Source organism: Anser anser (genome assembly GCF_964211835.1).
Source record: "Anser anser genome assembly, chromosome: W".
NCBI classification, from domain to species: domain Eukaryota; kingdom Metazoa; phylum Chordata; class Aves; order Anseriformes; family Anatidae; genus Anser; species Anser anser.
In genome coordinates, this window is record NC_139731.1 from 7,047,667 (window position 1) to 7,062,967 (window position 15,301).

A 15,301-nucleotide genomic window follows, 5' to 3' on the forward strand; every position below is an offset into this window, starting at 1 on the left:
GAATTAAGGCTTTGCTTGGCTCTTTTAAGTGGGAAAAAAAACAGCGCTATTGATCATCCACAATCAAATCTCTTTATATGACCTACAGTGTTTAACTTGGTCTCACCTTGATTTTTGACATTGTTCTCCCTCAAGATCAACAGTGGTTCAATCTTGAAATGTCATCGTGAATCTTCTATTTTATTTGTTCTACTCACTTCGATTATATTTAAGTTTATACCAGAAGTTATGATAGAAATTTACAATGTGAAACTTAAGATTTTTCCTTATTCTCCTTATTATTTCCTTATTTCCTTATTATTGAAAAAGGAATACAGAGAAATTGTCCAAGCAGTCAGGGATCAGGTTAGGAAAGCTAAAGCCAAGATAGAATTAAATCTGGGCAGGCACATCAAGGGCAACAAGTAAGGCTTCTATAGGTATGTCAGTCACAGAAGGGAGACTAGGGAAACTGTGGGCCCTCACTGGAAGGGAATGGGAGACCTGGTCACCTGGAATATGGGGAAGGCTGAGGTACTCAATGACTTTTTTGCCTCGGTCTTCACTGACAAGAGCTCCAGCCTCGTAGCCCGGGCCCCAGAAGGCAAAGGCAGGGATTGGGAGAATGATGAACTGCCCACTGTAGGAGAAGATCATGTTTGAGACCGTCTAAGGAACCTGAAGGTGCACAAGTCCATGGGACCGGATGAGATGTATCTGCGGGTCCTGAGGGAACTGGCAAATGAAGTTGCTAAGCCACTATCCATCATATTTGAGAAGTCGTGGCAGTCTGGTGAAGTTCCCACTGACTGGAGGAGGGGAAACATAACCCCCATTTTTAAAAAGGGAAAAAAAGGAAGACCCGGGGAACTACAGGCCAGTCCGTCTCACCTCTGTGCCTGGCAAGATCATGGAGCAGATCCTCCTGGAAACTATGCTAAGGCAGATGGAAAATAAGGAGGTGACTGGTGACAGCCAACATGGCTTCACTAAGGGCAGATTGTGCCTGACAAATCTGGTGGCCTTCTACAATGGGGTTACAGCATTGGTGGATAGGGGAAGAGCAACTGACATCATCTACCTGGATTTGTGCAAAGTATTTGACCCCAGCAATATCCTTGTCTCTAAATTGGAGAGACATGGATTTGACGTATGGACCGCTTGGTGGGTAAGGAATTGGCTGGATGGTTGCACTCAAAGAGTTGGGATCCATGGCTCAATGTCCACAGGTGGAGACCAGTGACAAGTGGCGTTCCTCAGGGGTCGGTACTGGGACCGTCGCTGATTAACATCTTTGTTACTGACATGGCCAGTGAGACTGAGTGCACCCTCAGCAAGTTTGCTGATGACACCAAGCTGTGTGGTGTGGTTGACACACTGGCGGGAAGGGATGCCATCCAGAGGGATGTGGACAGGCTTGAGGGGTGGGCCTGTGTGAACCTCATGAAGTTCAGCAAGGCCAAGTGCAAGGCCCTGCACCTGGGCCAGAGCAATCCCAAGCACAAATACAGGCTGGGTGGAGAATGCATTGAGAGCAGCCCTGAGGAGAAGGACCTGGGGGTGTTGGTGGACTAGATGCTCAACATGCATCTCCTTCTATGACCAGGTAACCCATCTGGTGGATGAGGGAAAGCCTGCTGATGTAGTCTACCTGGACTTCAGCAAGGCCTTTGACACGGTTTCACCCAGTATTCTCCTGGAGAAGCTGGCAGCCCATGGCTTGGACAGCTACGCTCTTGGCTGGGTTAAAAACTGGCTGGACAGCCGGGCCCTGAGAGTAGCAGTGAACAGAGTGAAATCCAGCTGGCGATTGGTCACCAGTGGTGTTCCCCAGGGGTCGGTGTTGGGGCCCATCCTCTTTAATATCTTTATTGATGACTTGGACAAGGGAATTGAGTGCACCCTCAGCAAGTTTGCAGACGACACCAAGTTGAGGGAAAGTGTCTAGCTGTCGGAGGGTAGGAAGAACCTGCAGAGGGACCTGGACAGGTTGGGTCAATGGGCAGAGGCCAATGGGATGAGGTTCAACATGGCTAAGTACTGGGTCCTGCACTTTGGCCACAACAACCCCATGCAGCGCTACAAGCTTGGGGCAGAGTGGCTGGAAAGCTGTGCAGAGGAAAGGGATCTGGGGGTGCTGATTGATGCTCGCCTGAACAGGAGCCAGCAGTGTGCCCAGGTGACCAAGAAGGCCAACGGCATCCTGGCTTGTCTCTGGAATAGCGTAGCCAGCAGGACCAGGGAGGTGACCATCCCCCTGTACTCTGCTCTGGTGAGGCCTTACCTCGAGTACTGTGTTCAGCTTTGGGCCCCTCAGTAGAAGAAGGACATTGAGGCCCTGGAACATGTCCAGAGAAGGGCTATGTAGCCGGTGAAGGGTCTGGAACACAAGTCCTATGAGGAGCGTCTGAGGGAGCTGGGGTTGTTGAGTCTGGAGAAGAGGAGGCTCAGGGGAGACCTTATTGCTCTCTCTAACTACCTGAAAGGAAGTTGTGGGGAGCTGGGGGTCAGCCTCTTCTTGCAGATAAGCAGTGATAGGACTAGAGGGAATGGCCTCAAGTTGCACCAGGGTAGGTTTAGGTTGGAAATTAGGAGACATTTCTTCTCAGAAGGAGTAGTCAGGCATTGCAAGGGATTGCCCAGGGAAGTGGTGGAGTCACCGTCCCTGGGGGTGTTTAAGGAAAGTCTGCATGTGATGCTTAGGGACATGGTTTAGTGGGTGATACTGGTGGTAGGGTGATGGTTGGACCAGATGATCTTGGAGGTCTTTTCCAACCTTTATGATTCTACGATTCTACTACTACTCTTAGTAGAAGGCTGTTCCAGAAAGTGTCTACTCTGATGGTGAAATTCTGTTTCATTTTCCTTCTTGTTTGCATTCATGCCTTCATTTATTGTTGTGTTAGCATTGGCCTTTAGTATTCCTTCCTTTCAGCCTTCTTTGATTGCCATATAGAAAGCAACCATGTTCTGTCTTGACCTTGGTTTTGTTAGCTAAACAAACTAACCTGTTCTACTCTCCTCGTATAAAGAATGCTCTTCCCCTGACCATCCTAGCTTGATACATTCTCAGGTCTGGACCTTGCCAATTTGGGTTTCTTATCATGTGTCTGTGGAGAAGGTTTCTGATTTGAGCGTCTGGTTTTGGAGGAATTTTTCCCATTGAATATCTGTATAATTTAATTATTGCAGCAGTAATACTGGAAAGGAACTTGTGTTAATATTGACTACATCTGATGGTTATACCTTCCCCAGGCTATTAAGAAGTGAAAGTACTAAGATTTTTTTTTTCTTGCCTCAGTGTTGCATACAGGATTTCCAATAATGCTGTCTACTGACATGGCTTTAGTCAGTTTTGATGCAGTTTCAGTTGGGAGAAGTGGATTATCAGACATGGCCTTTCTATCATATGTATAATTTAAGTGTTAGTAGCTCTTGTGGGTTTGCTGTTGCCATCACGGGAAAAGTTAAGTTATGGGTTTGTAGGATTCTTTTTGGTTTGTTTTTTAAAGAATTGCTTATTTAGGCAACTAAGAAACTACTGAAATCCTGTGTATATCGGTGTTTGTTTCAGGTAAAGAACCTTGACTATTATTTGAAACTGCTCTGGGTGTATGAAGTCTGTTTTCTTCTGGTTAAAAAAAAAAAAAGAGAGAAAAACAAAACAAAAAAAAACCCACCACAAAACACACAGTATATCTGTCTGCAGCAGTTTTCTTAGCTAAGTTTCTGCACCTGTAATGTACTATATTTTTAATAAACAAATGTAATTTAGAGGTAAGAATGAGACCATGGCAGGTGTAGCAAAGGAAGTCCACTCACTGTCCTATTTAACCTCAGTGTTGGTATTTTTTTCTTCAAATAATTCAGTTATGTGTATATAAGGAAACTGAAAAGTTAACTTCAGTGGTTCATGAAAACTTTAAATAGGAAGACTGATAACATTCAGTTTCCTTGTCTTGCTTGGAATAGTAAGTATTTATTAGCAGTGGTGTCCTATATAAGAAAGAATGACATAAAGATTACTAAGGAAATGACAGTGTTTTTTTGGTTTATATGTATTGTGTATGTAATTCGCAAAAATATTGATTTGTAAAGTAAGCGTAAGCAAATCACGATTTCAGTATCTTCAGCAGGCAACATAAATGCTTATGGAAGAATTCTTCTTACTCTTTCACAAACTGTTAGCACAGGTGCCTATCTATAGTAGGCAGATGTATACAAAATCAAGTTCCTTTCCTTTATTTTGTTTGTCTTTAGACAATATCATGCTCAATTTTTGTCATTTCATTAGTATAACAATAGTGGATTGTAATGTGTGATCTTTGTAAATTTTGTTGTCTTGCAACTGCAGTTGCAATTATTGTGATGACTTTTTTTTTAACTATATCTTTAGTAGATATCTTTTTAGATCTTTACAATTAGTGAAAACTGAGTGAATGCATACTTATTCTTTAGTTGAATATAAAATGTACTGTTTTACAGGAAATAAACAAGCTAGTTTAGTGGGACTAAAACTTTTCTTTTTGTGGAATGGGGGATACAGTTCCTAGCAGTAGTTTTACCAGAGAGTGTTTAATATTAAAGAGAGATCTTCAGATTAATTTTGAAATAGATACTTATTTTAAAATACATGAAGATTTTGTATTTGTCACTTTGTTTCCTTGATTTTTACGTCTGTATATTATTCCTTTTATTTTTGCTAGCCACCTCTTGTATGAAAAATACTTCCTTCTCCAAACTTGGGAAGTGAACATAGCTAATTACTTAAACTGGTTATGGATTAAGTGCTCTCCACAGCAGTATGAATCAACAGAAGTTCTGCTACCAATTTTTTAGTTTTTATTTTTTCTTTCAAAATAAGGTATAAAATTCATTAACTTGTTTTAATTGTCTTTGTACCTTTAATATCCAGACATTGACTATTGGTTTAGTACTGTATAACCCAAGAAAATTTCTTGTTTGCCTTATCTTGCATCGTTTTTGATGAAGGACTCTGCTTCTTAGACCAGAAGTTTGCCTTTTGATTTCTTAATGCCATTTGATATTTAAATTCTACATTGTTCTACCTACTCTTGACAAAATTTACTTAGTATGCAGCTGAGGTTATGGCCTGCATTTCATTTATCATTTATATTACTGAATTTAAAAGTCTTTTAAATAGACTGAATGTTGTCATTTGTTTTTGTTCTTTTTAGTGCTTGGGAGATGGGAAGTAATGATAGCTGGCACCTGAACTAAAATATCTGTGAAGGCACTACCATCCCAGAACTTCAGGATGAATGGGGATATGCCTCATGTTCCCATCACTACTCTTGCAGGCATTGCTAGTCTTACAGACCGTAAGTACTTAAGTACTCTTCTTCTTTTGATCTTTGTTATGTTGCTTTCTACCTTTTTTTTTTTTTCCCTGAAGCTATTTCTAATGGTTTAGTTAAAACCTTTATCTTGGAGCTGTAATCAGCCTGGGAAGTCAGTCATCTTGTTTTCTTGGACCCGTGAAAATGATTTATCTGTATAGATAACTTTTTGGCCTCTTCTGGCTTACACTTCTCTTGTCTATATAGCCCTGCCAATCATCTGGTCAAGACTTTTATATACTTATATACTTATATACTTCCTTCTTATGCATGTAGACCTAAGAATGCCCTCTGTAAGTATAGTATGCTCATTTATAATCTGATTGAAATATTGTTATGGATGTTTTTAATTAAGTAATTAAATGTTTTTGCCAAGAGTAAAGTACATAAAGGGGATTTATAAAAAAGATGGAGAGCAACTCTTTGCTCAATCAGATAATGACAGGACGAGGGGGAACAGTTTTAAACTAAAAGAGGGGAGATCTAGATTAGAGGTTAGGAGGAAATTCTTCACTCAGAGGGTGGTGAGGCAGTGGAACAGGTTGCCCAGAGAGGCTGTGGGTGCCCCATCCTTGGAGGTGTTCAAGACCAGGTTAGATGAGGCCCTGGGCAACCTGATCTAGTGGGTGGTGTCCTTGCCTATGGCAGGGAGGTTGGAACTAGATGATCTTTGAGGTCCCTTCCAATCCAAGCCATTCTATGGTTCTATGATTTGTGAATAGGTATTTTGAGTGAATTAACATTGTAATTATCATACCAATCAACAACACTAGCCTTTTCTTGAGAAGATGACTTGCATAGAAATGAATACAAGAAGAACAATCTGAGAATGTAATTAGTGGCTTAAATTAATTATTTTGTTTTATTTTCCCATCTACCCTGACCATACAAAGTGGAAACTTGAAGATCAGAGTAGAAAATTATGCTCAATGCACTTAGACTACTGCATACAACTACAGGGGTTTTACATTTCCTTCCTTCCCATTATCAGTGCTTTCAATTCCAAGAGAAAACCGTCTTAACGTTTTAAATAACTTTATGTTTTGGAATGTTTAAAAGTGTGTTTTTATTCATATAACCTGCCTTAACACATTTAAATATTTACAATAATAATATAATTAGTGGACTTGAATACATTGTTTTGTTTAAAGCAGTGTAGCCTCTGTATGTGTGTTTTTTTAAAAAAAATCCAGAATTTTTCCCTATATTTCTAATGTAGTTGTCTTTTTTTTTGTTTTTGTTTTTTCTTAATCATGTGAGAGTAAGAAGGCTGCCCATTTTGTATGATTGTGTTCTGAGAAATGATTCTGAACTTCTTTCTGTCTTCTGATAACAGTTTTGAACCAGCTGCCTCTTCCATCACCTTTACCTGCTACAACAACAAAAAGCCTACTCTTCAATGGACGGATAGCTGAAGAGGTGAACTGCCTGCTGGCTTGCAGGGATGAAAATTTAGTTTCACAGCTCGTCCACAGTCTCAATCAGGTGTCAACAGATCACATGTATGTATTTTGAACTTCAGCTATATCACATCACTGTCCTTATTCCTTGAGATTAAAATGAAATGGATTGACAGGGATGTTTGTGAGAATCTGAAAATCCAAATGTGCAGGTTGTTTGTTAGGCTTGTAGCGGATTATCAGTGTATAAGAGCCAGTTATCTCAGTCAAGTAACACTTAAGCATAACTGTTTTTTTTTTTTTAAATAGAGCTAATGTTTGTTCAAGTTACAATTGCAAACTTTGTGATGTTGATTGTACAACACCTATTTGTGTTCCAGTTTGTTTAATAATACTTATAGACAAGCTATATATCCAGCATTATACGAAAATAAACTTTTTGGTGAGACCCATGTAAGACCCATGTCAATTCTGATTAGGTATTGAACTTTAATATTAAAGAACTGAATCAGCAAGTATCCTGTTTTTGTTTAATATATATTTTGTTTTGTTCATTTTTGTATGATGTCCTTTGAATTGTCTTATGTTGACAGCACTTTTTTCCTACATATTCCAATAAATTGCTTTGATCAAATGGAAGTACCTTTTAAAAAGTCCTCAAAACAAACAATAGATGAAAGCATGCATGCATTTATAGAAAATCCATTACATTTTTGATAGTTCAGAGGGAATCCTGTGATGTCAATGACATGCCAATTTCCCTTTTTATAATAAAATATGAGACCTGAATATTATACATTCATGGATATTTTATTTTTAATCCTACAATACTTTCTTGATGTTATACAAGTGTTGTTCTTCTGTGGAGAAGATCAAAAGTGGGTATAAGGAACTTATATAATAGCCAGAATCTGACAGCCATGGATATATATGTGCTTAATAACAGAGAATAATTTTGAGGACTGGTAGGAAATTTTCCTTCCATCCCTTAAAGAAGAGAGGGGAAAAAAATAGAGCAGGGAACAGTGCTTTGCAGACTTTTTTTTCTTTATTTTAGCAGTAAATTGTTTTCTTTCTTTTTTTTTAACTTGAACATTGTTTCTTACAATTTGAAAATACATTTGCTTCTTTATTTTTTTACTTTCACAATTGCAGAGAATTGAAAGATAACCTTGGCAGTGATGATCCAGAGGGAGATATACCGGTCTTGCTGCAGGCTATCCTGGCAAGGAATCCTAATGTTTTCAGGGAGAAAAGCATGCAGAACAGATATGGGGTACAAAGCGGTAAGGATTTTCAATTATTTATTGTTTGTGTTTTACGTTATTCTGTAAGTTTAGGGGACTGATACTAACAACAAATATATATGGACTACATCTGTGATGTTTATGCCTTACCTTGTGTCTGATAGTGATACAAAGCTATGTATCTTGACATCTTCTAAGAGTGTGTATTAAAATAAACAGTCCATGAATTCAGTCCATGAAGTCCATGAAGTCCTGAGCATTTTTGATTTTAAAAAAATGTTTAATTTCCCTACAGAAGTTTATTTTCTAGGAGGATTGATTGGATTTTATTTTAAAAATTATGTAATTAAGTTCATTCACCTAGGCCTAGTGAGTAAAAAGCCATATAATATTTGAAAAGAGCAACTTGCTTAGGACAGAACATGTAATGTTCCTTGAAAGAATGCAGAATTTTTCCTGAATGAAAAAGTTAAGGGCAGTGCTAAATATTTAGAAGTTAACTGATTGTGAAATTTAAGCTCTGATAACAATCTCCAGATTCTGTGTTTGGTGGCAGCCATGGCAGAATATAATTTTTCCAGCTGTGGGAAGAGTTATAACTGTCCTGCCAGTTTGCATTCGTACCACAAAGAACATATGCTTGAATCAGAGCTTTACACCAGTTTTGTAGAGTAAAATATTTTTTTGCCAGTGCAAAAGTGAGACATAATTTTTGGAATTATTTGTTCCAGCAGAGGATTTTGAAAGAAAGAAGAAAAAGCTTGTTAATTTTTTTCTAAATTTTGATAATACTGTGATTCAGAAGGGGAAACACTTTTGTAGCTTGATTCAACAGTTTAAGAGTAACCCTTAATGAAATAAAAGAATCTCTATCTTTAATAAATGTGCTTTGGCCTATGCTTGAAGGAAGGTATTGGTACAGAATTAAAAATAATTCAACATGAAACTTAAAAGAATAATTGATGTTATTTTAATAAAGTTAACAAACTGTTTCAGAGAACCAGAAGAAATGAGAATTTAAAAGTTCCTTGATTATTTAATTTAATTTTACATAATTCTGAATATATGTGCCAGTGCAAGCACTGTAACGAAGTGTGAAAGTGTGAAATCGGAAAACTGGAGAGAAAGGAGGAAGAGAGGAAAAGCTTAGCTATAGACAAATTATTTTGAGAGGAAGAAAGGTCTTGTAATGAATGTTTGGAAAAGCTAGGCAAAGTGTGATGTCATTGTCAATGGAAAAAAAGCCGCACACTTATCTGGATACAGGTGCTGTTGTTTTTTTAGCTAAATAGTGGCATATTGTGGTCTAATTAGCTGTTAATATGTCCCATTCAGATTTCCAAGGCCAAAGGAGGCTATATGGTTATACTGGGGCAGGAAAGGTCTTTTCTTCTGTTTTGTGAGCAGGTTTTGTAATTGCTGTATAGTCAAGATTTGTAGATTGGGGGTTTTGGTAGAGATCTTATGTAATGCATTTTGCAAGCTAGAAGAATGATTTTTAGACTCTTCTAGTATTTCAAACTCATCTCTTCTGATTTCTTTACTGTCTTCCTTCTGAATATTGTCTTTCTGCCTTCTGTTGAGTCCTGTGTGCAATGAAGTCAGTGCTGAGTACTGTGACCCAGTATTTGTAATGCCCACAGTTGACAAGGAATAAAGGAAGGGGACCCCCTATTTACTCAGTCTGGGCTGAGTCTCTGCACTGGGGTGGGCCTCTGCACATTGTTCACTTGAATGCCAGTTCTAGTATTAGTATGGACAAAGCGAACTCAAATTCATTTCTCCCAACCTTCTTTTCTGATGTAGGAACAGAAAGGTGACCCAGCTAAAGAATATTAAACATGGGATAAAATTATTTGTTTAGTACAAGTTGTCAGGAAACAAAAGCATCTCCAGAAACCTAAATATTATGTTTTGAATTTTTTGTAAATGTAACTGTTCCCCCAAGTTCATATCTGTAGTTCAATGTTAAGTTTAGAGTGAGAATTGTTTTTAGTTATGATGGAAAAATATGATGTGACAACTGGAAGAAGTGTCTAAAGACTGGAGGAAAGCAAACATCCCTCCTACCTTCAAGAAGGAGGACCCAAGGAACTACAGGCTGGTGAGCCTCACCTCGATCCATGGGAAGGTGATGGAACAACTCATCCTGGAAATCATTTTCAGGCACAATGAAGAGCAAGAAAATCAGGAGTAGTCAGCATGGATTCAAAAAGGGGAAGTCATGCCTGACCAACCTGATAAGTTTCTATAATTAAATCACCAGCCTGACGGATGAGGGAGAAGCAGCGGATATTGTTTTCCTGGACTCCTTGAAGGCCTTTGACGCTATCCTCCATAAGATCCTGATAGAGAAGCTGTTGAAGTATGGGCTGGATGAGCAGACAGCGAGGTGGACTGGAAACTGTCAGAACAGCCAGACCCAGAAGGTAGCGGTCAGTGGTGCTGTTATCCGTTGGTTTGTGCCTGGTGTGCCTTGCCAATAAGCACGGAGTCGGAATCCACATGAAAGTATTTAATTATATGACTGCAGAGTCAGGTGCTTAGCAATCTTTTGCAAAGCAAGCACACCTCTGGCTTGAATTACTGTTATTTATACACAGCAAATTTGTGAAACTATCTCTCTGGCTACTTTTGATTGGCTGATTGGCTGTCTTAGCTTGCCTAACTTATCTCTATTGAGCATGGGCATTACAGACAAGGGGGGGTGTGTGTGCGAGGACAGGACACCAAATCCCTCGTTTCCATACATTAGCATTTTGATGGGTGTGATTTTAATATGTTAATGACCCTTAACGAACAAGAGGCTACCATAGGTCAGTCTGGAATCTTCCTACAGCTGTGTTTCTCTCTGTTTTTTAGCTTTCATCCCTTATCTCCCTTGCTTCTGCTAGCTCAAGGCTACTAGTCTCCATTTTCTTCAAGGTTTTCTTGTTTTCCTCAGTTTAAGACTACAGTTTCCCCCCTTGGAGACTATGAACCTCACTTTTGGGCTTCATAGTTCTCACTACATAGTTCTTGTCCATTTCTGCTAATTTGAGGAAGCACTCTACTGTTAGCAAGACAAGATATGGATAATATACTCCGTGAGGTTTGCTGAATAAAGCATTATATGAATTTAGACAACTAGGCATGCATCGCAGAACACAACTAGATATCGCTATCATAGCTACAGATACTATGATAATTAAAAACTGTTGTTTTAATCATCCAAAGTCTGGCAACCATGACCAAAACCAGGAAAAATCTGGTCCGCTACTAACGGTTGCATCCTGAGACACTTGGTGAAACAAATGGGATGCTTGCCAGATTTGGTTAATACCTGTTTGAATTTGCTTCTTCTCATTTACATAGACTCAGCAGCTGCAGTTTATCACAGCACAAACACTTCCCTGGGCTGTGAGTAGCCCATCTAAGGCAAGACAGTTTTCTAAGGCGATTTGGGATACTTGTTCTATTTCTGTTTGTATTCGACCAAGAACATCGGTAGTGGCATTACTTATGATTTCTAGTGTTGCAGAAATGTTTACTATTGGCCTTTCAAGTTGTATTGTTACTGTAAAAGAAACTCTTAAGACTCAGTTTGGAGTTTTAGAAAGCAGGCATTCTTTAACTGCGGCACTGGATGCACAGGGGATTGCTCCACCTAGTGTGCATGCCGAATAGTTCAAGCTACAGGGATTATATACAATCAAAACATACATATTCATTATATTTCCAATAAATAATTAACATATTCATATTATTCCAGTAACTCATTCAAATATGTAAATGTTCCTGAGACTAGTCTTCCTCACTATGCTCGCTCGTTGAACCCAGTTCTTGCATGTGCTCAGGCCATCTCTTTCTTATCTTATTGTTTCAATTTAGGCATGCATACTAAGCTTAGTCATTTATGTATCTAAGGACCTATGCATACCATGAGTACCTCACCTATTCTTTTCAGACACATCCTCCAGGCCTGGGTTCATAGGATAATAGATTCATAGAATCATTAAGTTTGGAAAAGATCTCCAGGATTATCTGGTCCAACCACCCCTCTACCACCAGTATCATCCACTAAACCATGTCCCTAAGAACCACATTCAACCTTTCCTTAAACACCCCCAGGGATGGTGACTCCACCACCTCCCTGGGCAATCCCTTGCAATGCCTGACTACTCTTTCTGAGAAGAAATGTCTCCTAATTTCCAACCTAAACCTCCCCTGGCACAACTTGAGGCCATTCCCTCTATTCCCATAGCTGCTTATCTGCAAGAAGAGGCCGACCCTCAGCTCCCCACAACTTCCTTTCAGGTAGTTAGAGAGAGCAATAAGGTCTCCCCTGAGGCTCCTCTTCTCCAGACTCAACAACCCCAGCTCCCTCAGCCGCTCCTCATAGGACTTGTGTTCCAGACCCTTCACCAGCTTCGTAGCCCTTCTCTGGACACACTCCAGGGTTATCTTGCCCCCTTACCCTGTCCTGGGATACAATTCTGTATGGTTTTACACAAAAGGCTGACTAATTATTGAGTAAGGTAGCACCAGAGATGCAATGTTTCTAGACTTCCTTCTATCTAACTAAACATAGTCAAGATTTGGCCTAACTGTTCATAAAACATTTCAGATTTAGTTCTATTATTCTGTCAGGGAGAGAACCATATGTCCTTCTGACTCGGTATCACTACAATTCCCAATGAAGGGATTAGAGCCCTCCACAAAATATGAAACCAGATATTTCTGCTTGAAAGGGGATTATAAACTCCTTATTTTTCCCAAGGTGTCATAAAGATAGCCTGTGATCTTAGCCAACCCCTTATGTCTGAGTATTTATGGAGTCTAACATCTGGAACTACAGTTCCCAGGGCACAAGTCCCATACCATCCAGAAGGAAGAGCGTTACGCACTCCTGGACCACATAACCAATATATTCCTCCTGGGGATATCCACCAATGGAGGCTGATAGGTCCACTTCTATGTCCATAATTTTTTATGATAGTGTCATTGGTAGTTTCAACTGCAATCATTGTTTTACATTGTCCAATTGGATTCCAGGAACCTACATACGATCCCTGGGCCACATTCTCCTTAGTTCTATTAATTGAGTGTACACATAACAGATTTTCTCTCTCAGTAGGATACGCAGGGATAGAGGAAAACTGTGATGGAGGAGAAATACTAGCATTTCTCATATTTAGCTCGAGTTTGCTAATTGCCACACTTCTGTCTTGTTTACAGTGAGTGGTATAGCATAGATAGGAGTTCCCTCGTGCTGAAGCAGGTACATGGGTACACACCCAACAAGATAATATATTTGCAACATGGGTTAAGTTTAAAGCTAACTGAACTATCGAGTTGTGTCCAAGTATTAGAACCGTAGGTCAACCCTGTTAAGGAAAATTATATTCAGAATAAAAATCATTTTGTTCTTCAGAACAGCAATTTCAAATCCTCAGTTGGTTCTATTTGCCACAAAGTCTCTTGTGCTTCTTCTGAAGGTAGGTCTCACTTCTTCTCTTCTGGTGGTGCTGCCTTTACACGAGTGTAGTGAATCCATGATTTGATCCCTTCCGCCTTGATTGCAGTGTAGGTGTGGAGCAAGATAGTATAGGGTCCTTTCCAGTTTTCCTTTAGAGGCTAGTCTTTCCACATTCGGATCAGCACCTGATGTCCAGGTCAGAATGGATGTACCGGAACATCCAGTGGAATTGGTAATCGCTCCTGTACATCTCTATGGAGAGAGGACAACATGTCAGACAAAGCAAATATTGCCTTACCCAGCCTTCCCCTCTAACATGCATTTGACTACCTTCTGTCACTAATTCATTTACTTTCAGGTTTTCTGCTAGTTGGATCTCTTTAGTGGACTATTCTGGTGGATTGAGTGAAGCCTTTGCATGGGGGGCTAACATGCCTTGTAGGTCTTCTGGTGCTCTTCTAGCTGCTTCTTTGGCTGCTAAGTCAGCTTTCCTGTTCCCTATTATTATGTTGTGATCACCATTGTGGTGGGACTTACAGCGCATTACTGCTACAGCTTTGGGCCTTGCACTGCCTGCAACAACTGTAAAAAATGTCTGGACCATGCTTGATTGCTGGTCCTCCAGCTGTTGTCAGTAATCCTCGCTCTTTCCAGATGGCTCCATGGGCATGCAAAACTCCAAAGGCATATTTAGAGTCTGTATAGACATTGAGTGTCTTCCCTTCTGCTAATTCCAAGGCCCTAGTCAAGGCAATTAATTTAGCTTTTTTGTGCTGAGGTGTTATGCAGATGTGAGAAACACTCTGTAGCCAATAACATAGTCTCAGGCAAGGATCTCAGTGAAGTAGCAATTTATTTGCGACTGCAATGGCGGGCATCCCGCAAGCAGGAGCACGCCTACTAGTTACATAGCACAGTTTATATACTTCACCTCTTGACGACCGGGACCCTCCCCTGTTTCCCCATTGACTGGGTAGTCTAGGTTCACAACCTATCCAACGCTTCACAGATGATACATGGCTTTCAGTTGCCCGCCTGTTATTTTTCAAGTTTCTCATGACTTTTTTTTTTTACTCTTTGAAGTGGTAATGTTTCTTCACTTATCTGACTTGACTTGACATCGTGATTTTCGCCTAATTGCACTAAGGAGTCTGGTTATTGTCTGCGTTTTACAAGTTTGTCTGGTAAGCTTTCTTATCATTGCAAGAATATCTCAATACCACATTCCTTCCTCCTAAACACTGTAACATCTCTTTGCAAAAAACACAAAAACACTCTTTCTTACACCTGGTCGCATACATCCTAATCAATGCTTTTCCGTTGAATATCAATCTAGTACTTGTTTTCTCTCCCCCCCCCCCCCCACCCCACCCCCCCGTTGTGCAAATCCAGGAAGCAGCTTATCTTTATATTGTACATTCCCACGAAGCAGCATACGTAGTATGCCTGGTACTTCCTGTGCTTATGTTACCAATTCTGGTGCAAAACCAACATTTTTATTCCCACAGTTCCCCCCTTTTCTTCTTTATAAATTGTTGATTTTTGCAAAACTTTCTCTAAGGTGTAATTTGGTAGATATCTTGCTCTTCTTCACTTTCTTTGCTTTCCATCTCCTCTAATATCATCATCTCATCTGAGTAGGGTGGTAGCTCCGTGGTGGTTTGTTTCAATAGTGCAGTTTCAATTAACCGCTGGACCAGTCCTCTCACTCAGGGGATAATGCAACAACCAACGGCTGTCAAAACTCCTGCTACTGTGATGAAGGATGTGAATATGGACACTACCATCCCTTTCCATTTACCAAACCAAGATTCCAACCATCCAGTGATGGAAGTGCCTGTTCCTAATTTTTCTGCC

The 15,301-nt window shown here is 39.9% G+C and overlaps 1 protein-coding gene across 4 annotated transcripts in view; it reads left to right on the forward strand.

Moving 5' to 3' along the window:
• The window catches only part of LOC310888705 (nipped-B-like protein), a 196,953-nt gene that overhangs the window by 58,630 nt on the left and 123,022 nt on the right, over positions 1-15,301 (forward strand). For all 4 annotated transcript variants that reach the window (XM_083815646.1, XM_083815650.1, XM_083815648.1 and 1 more), the window contains exons 2-4: positions 5,178-5,321; positions 6,676-6,841; positions 7,895-8,025. In XM_083815646.1, coding sequence (XP_083671772.1) covers positions 5,258-5,321; positions 6,676-6,841; positions 7,895-8,025 — 361 coding nt within the window. In that variant the 5' untranslated portion in view covers positions 5,178-5,257. The remainder of the gene's footprint in view (positions 1-5,177; positions 5,322-6,675; positions 6,842-7,894; positions 8,026-15,301) is intronic.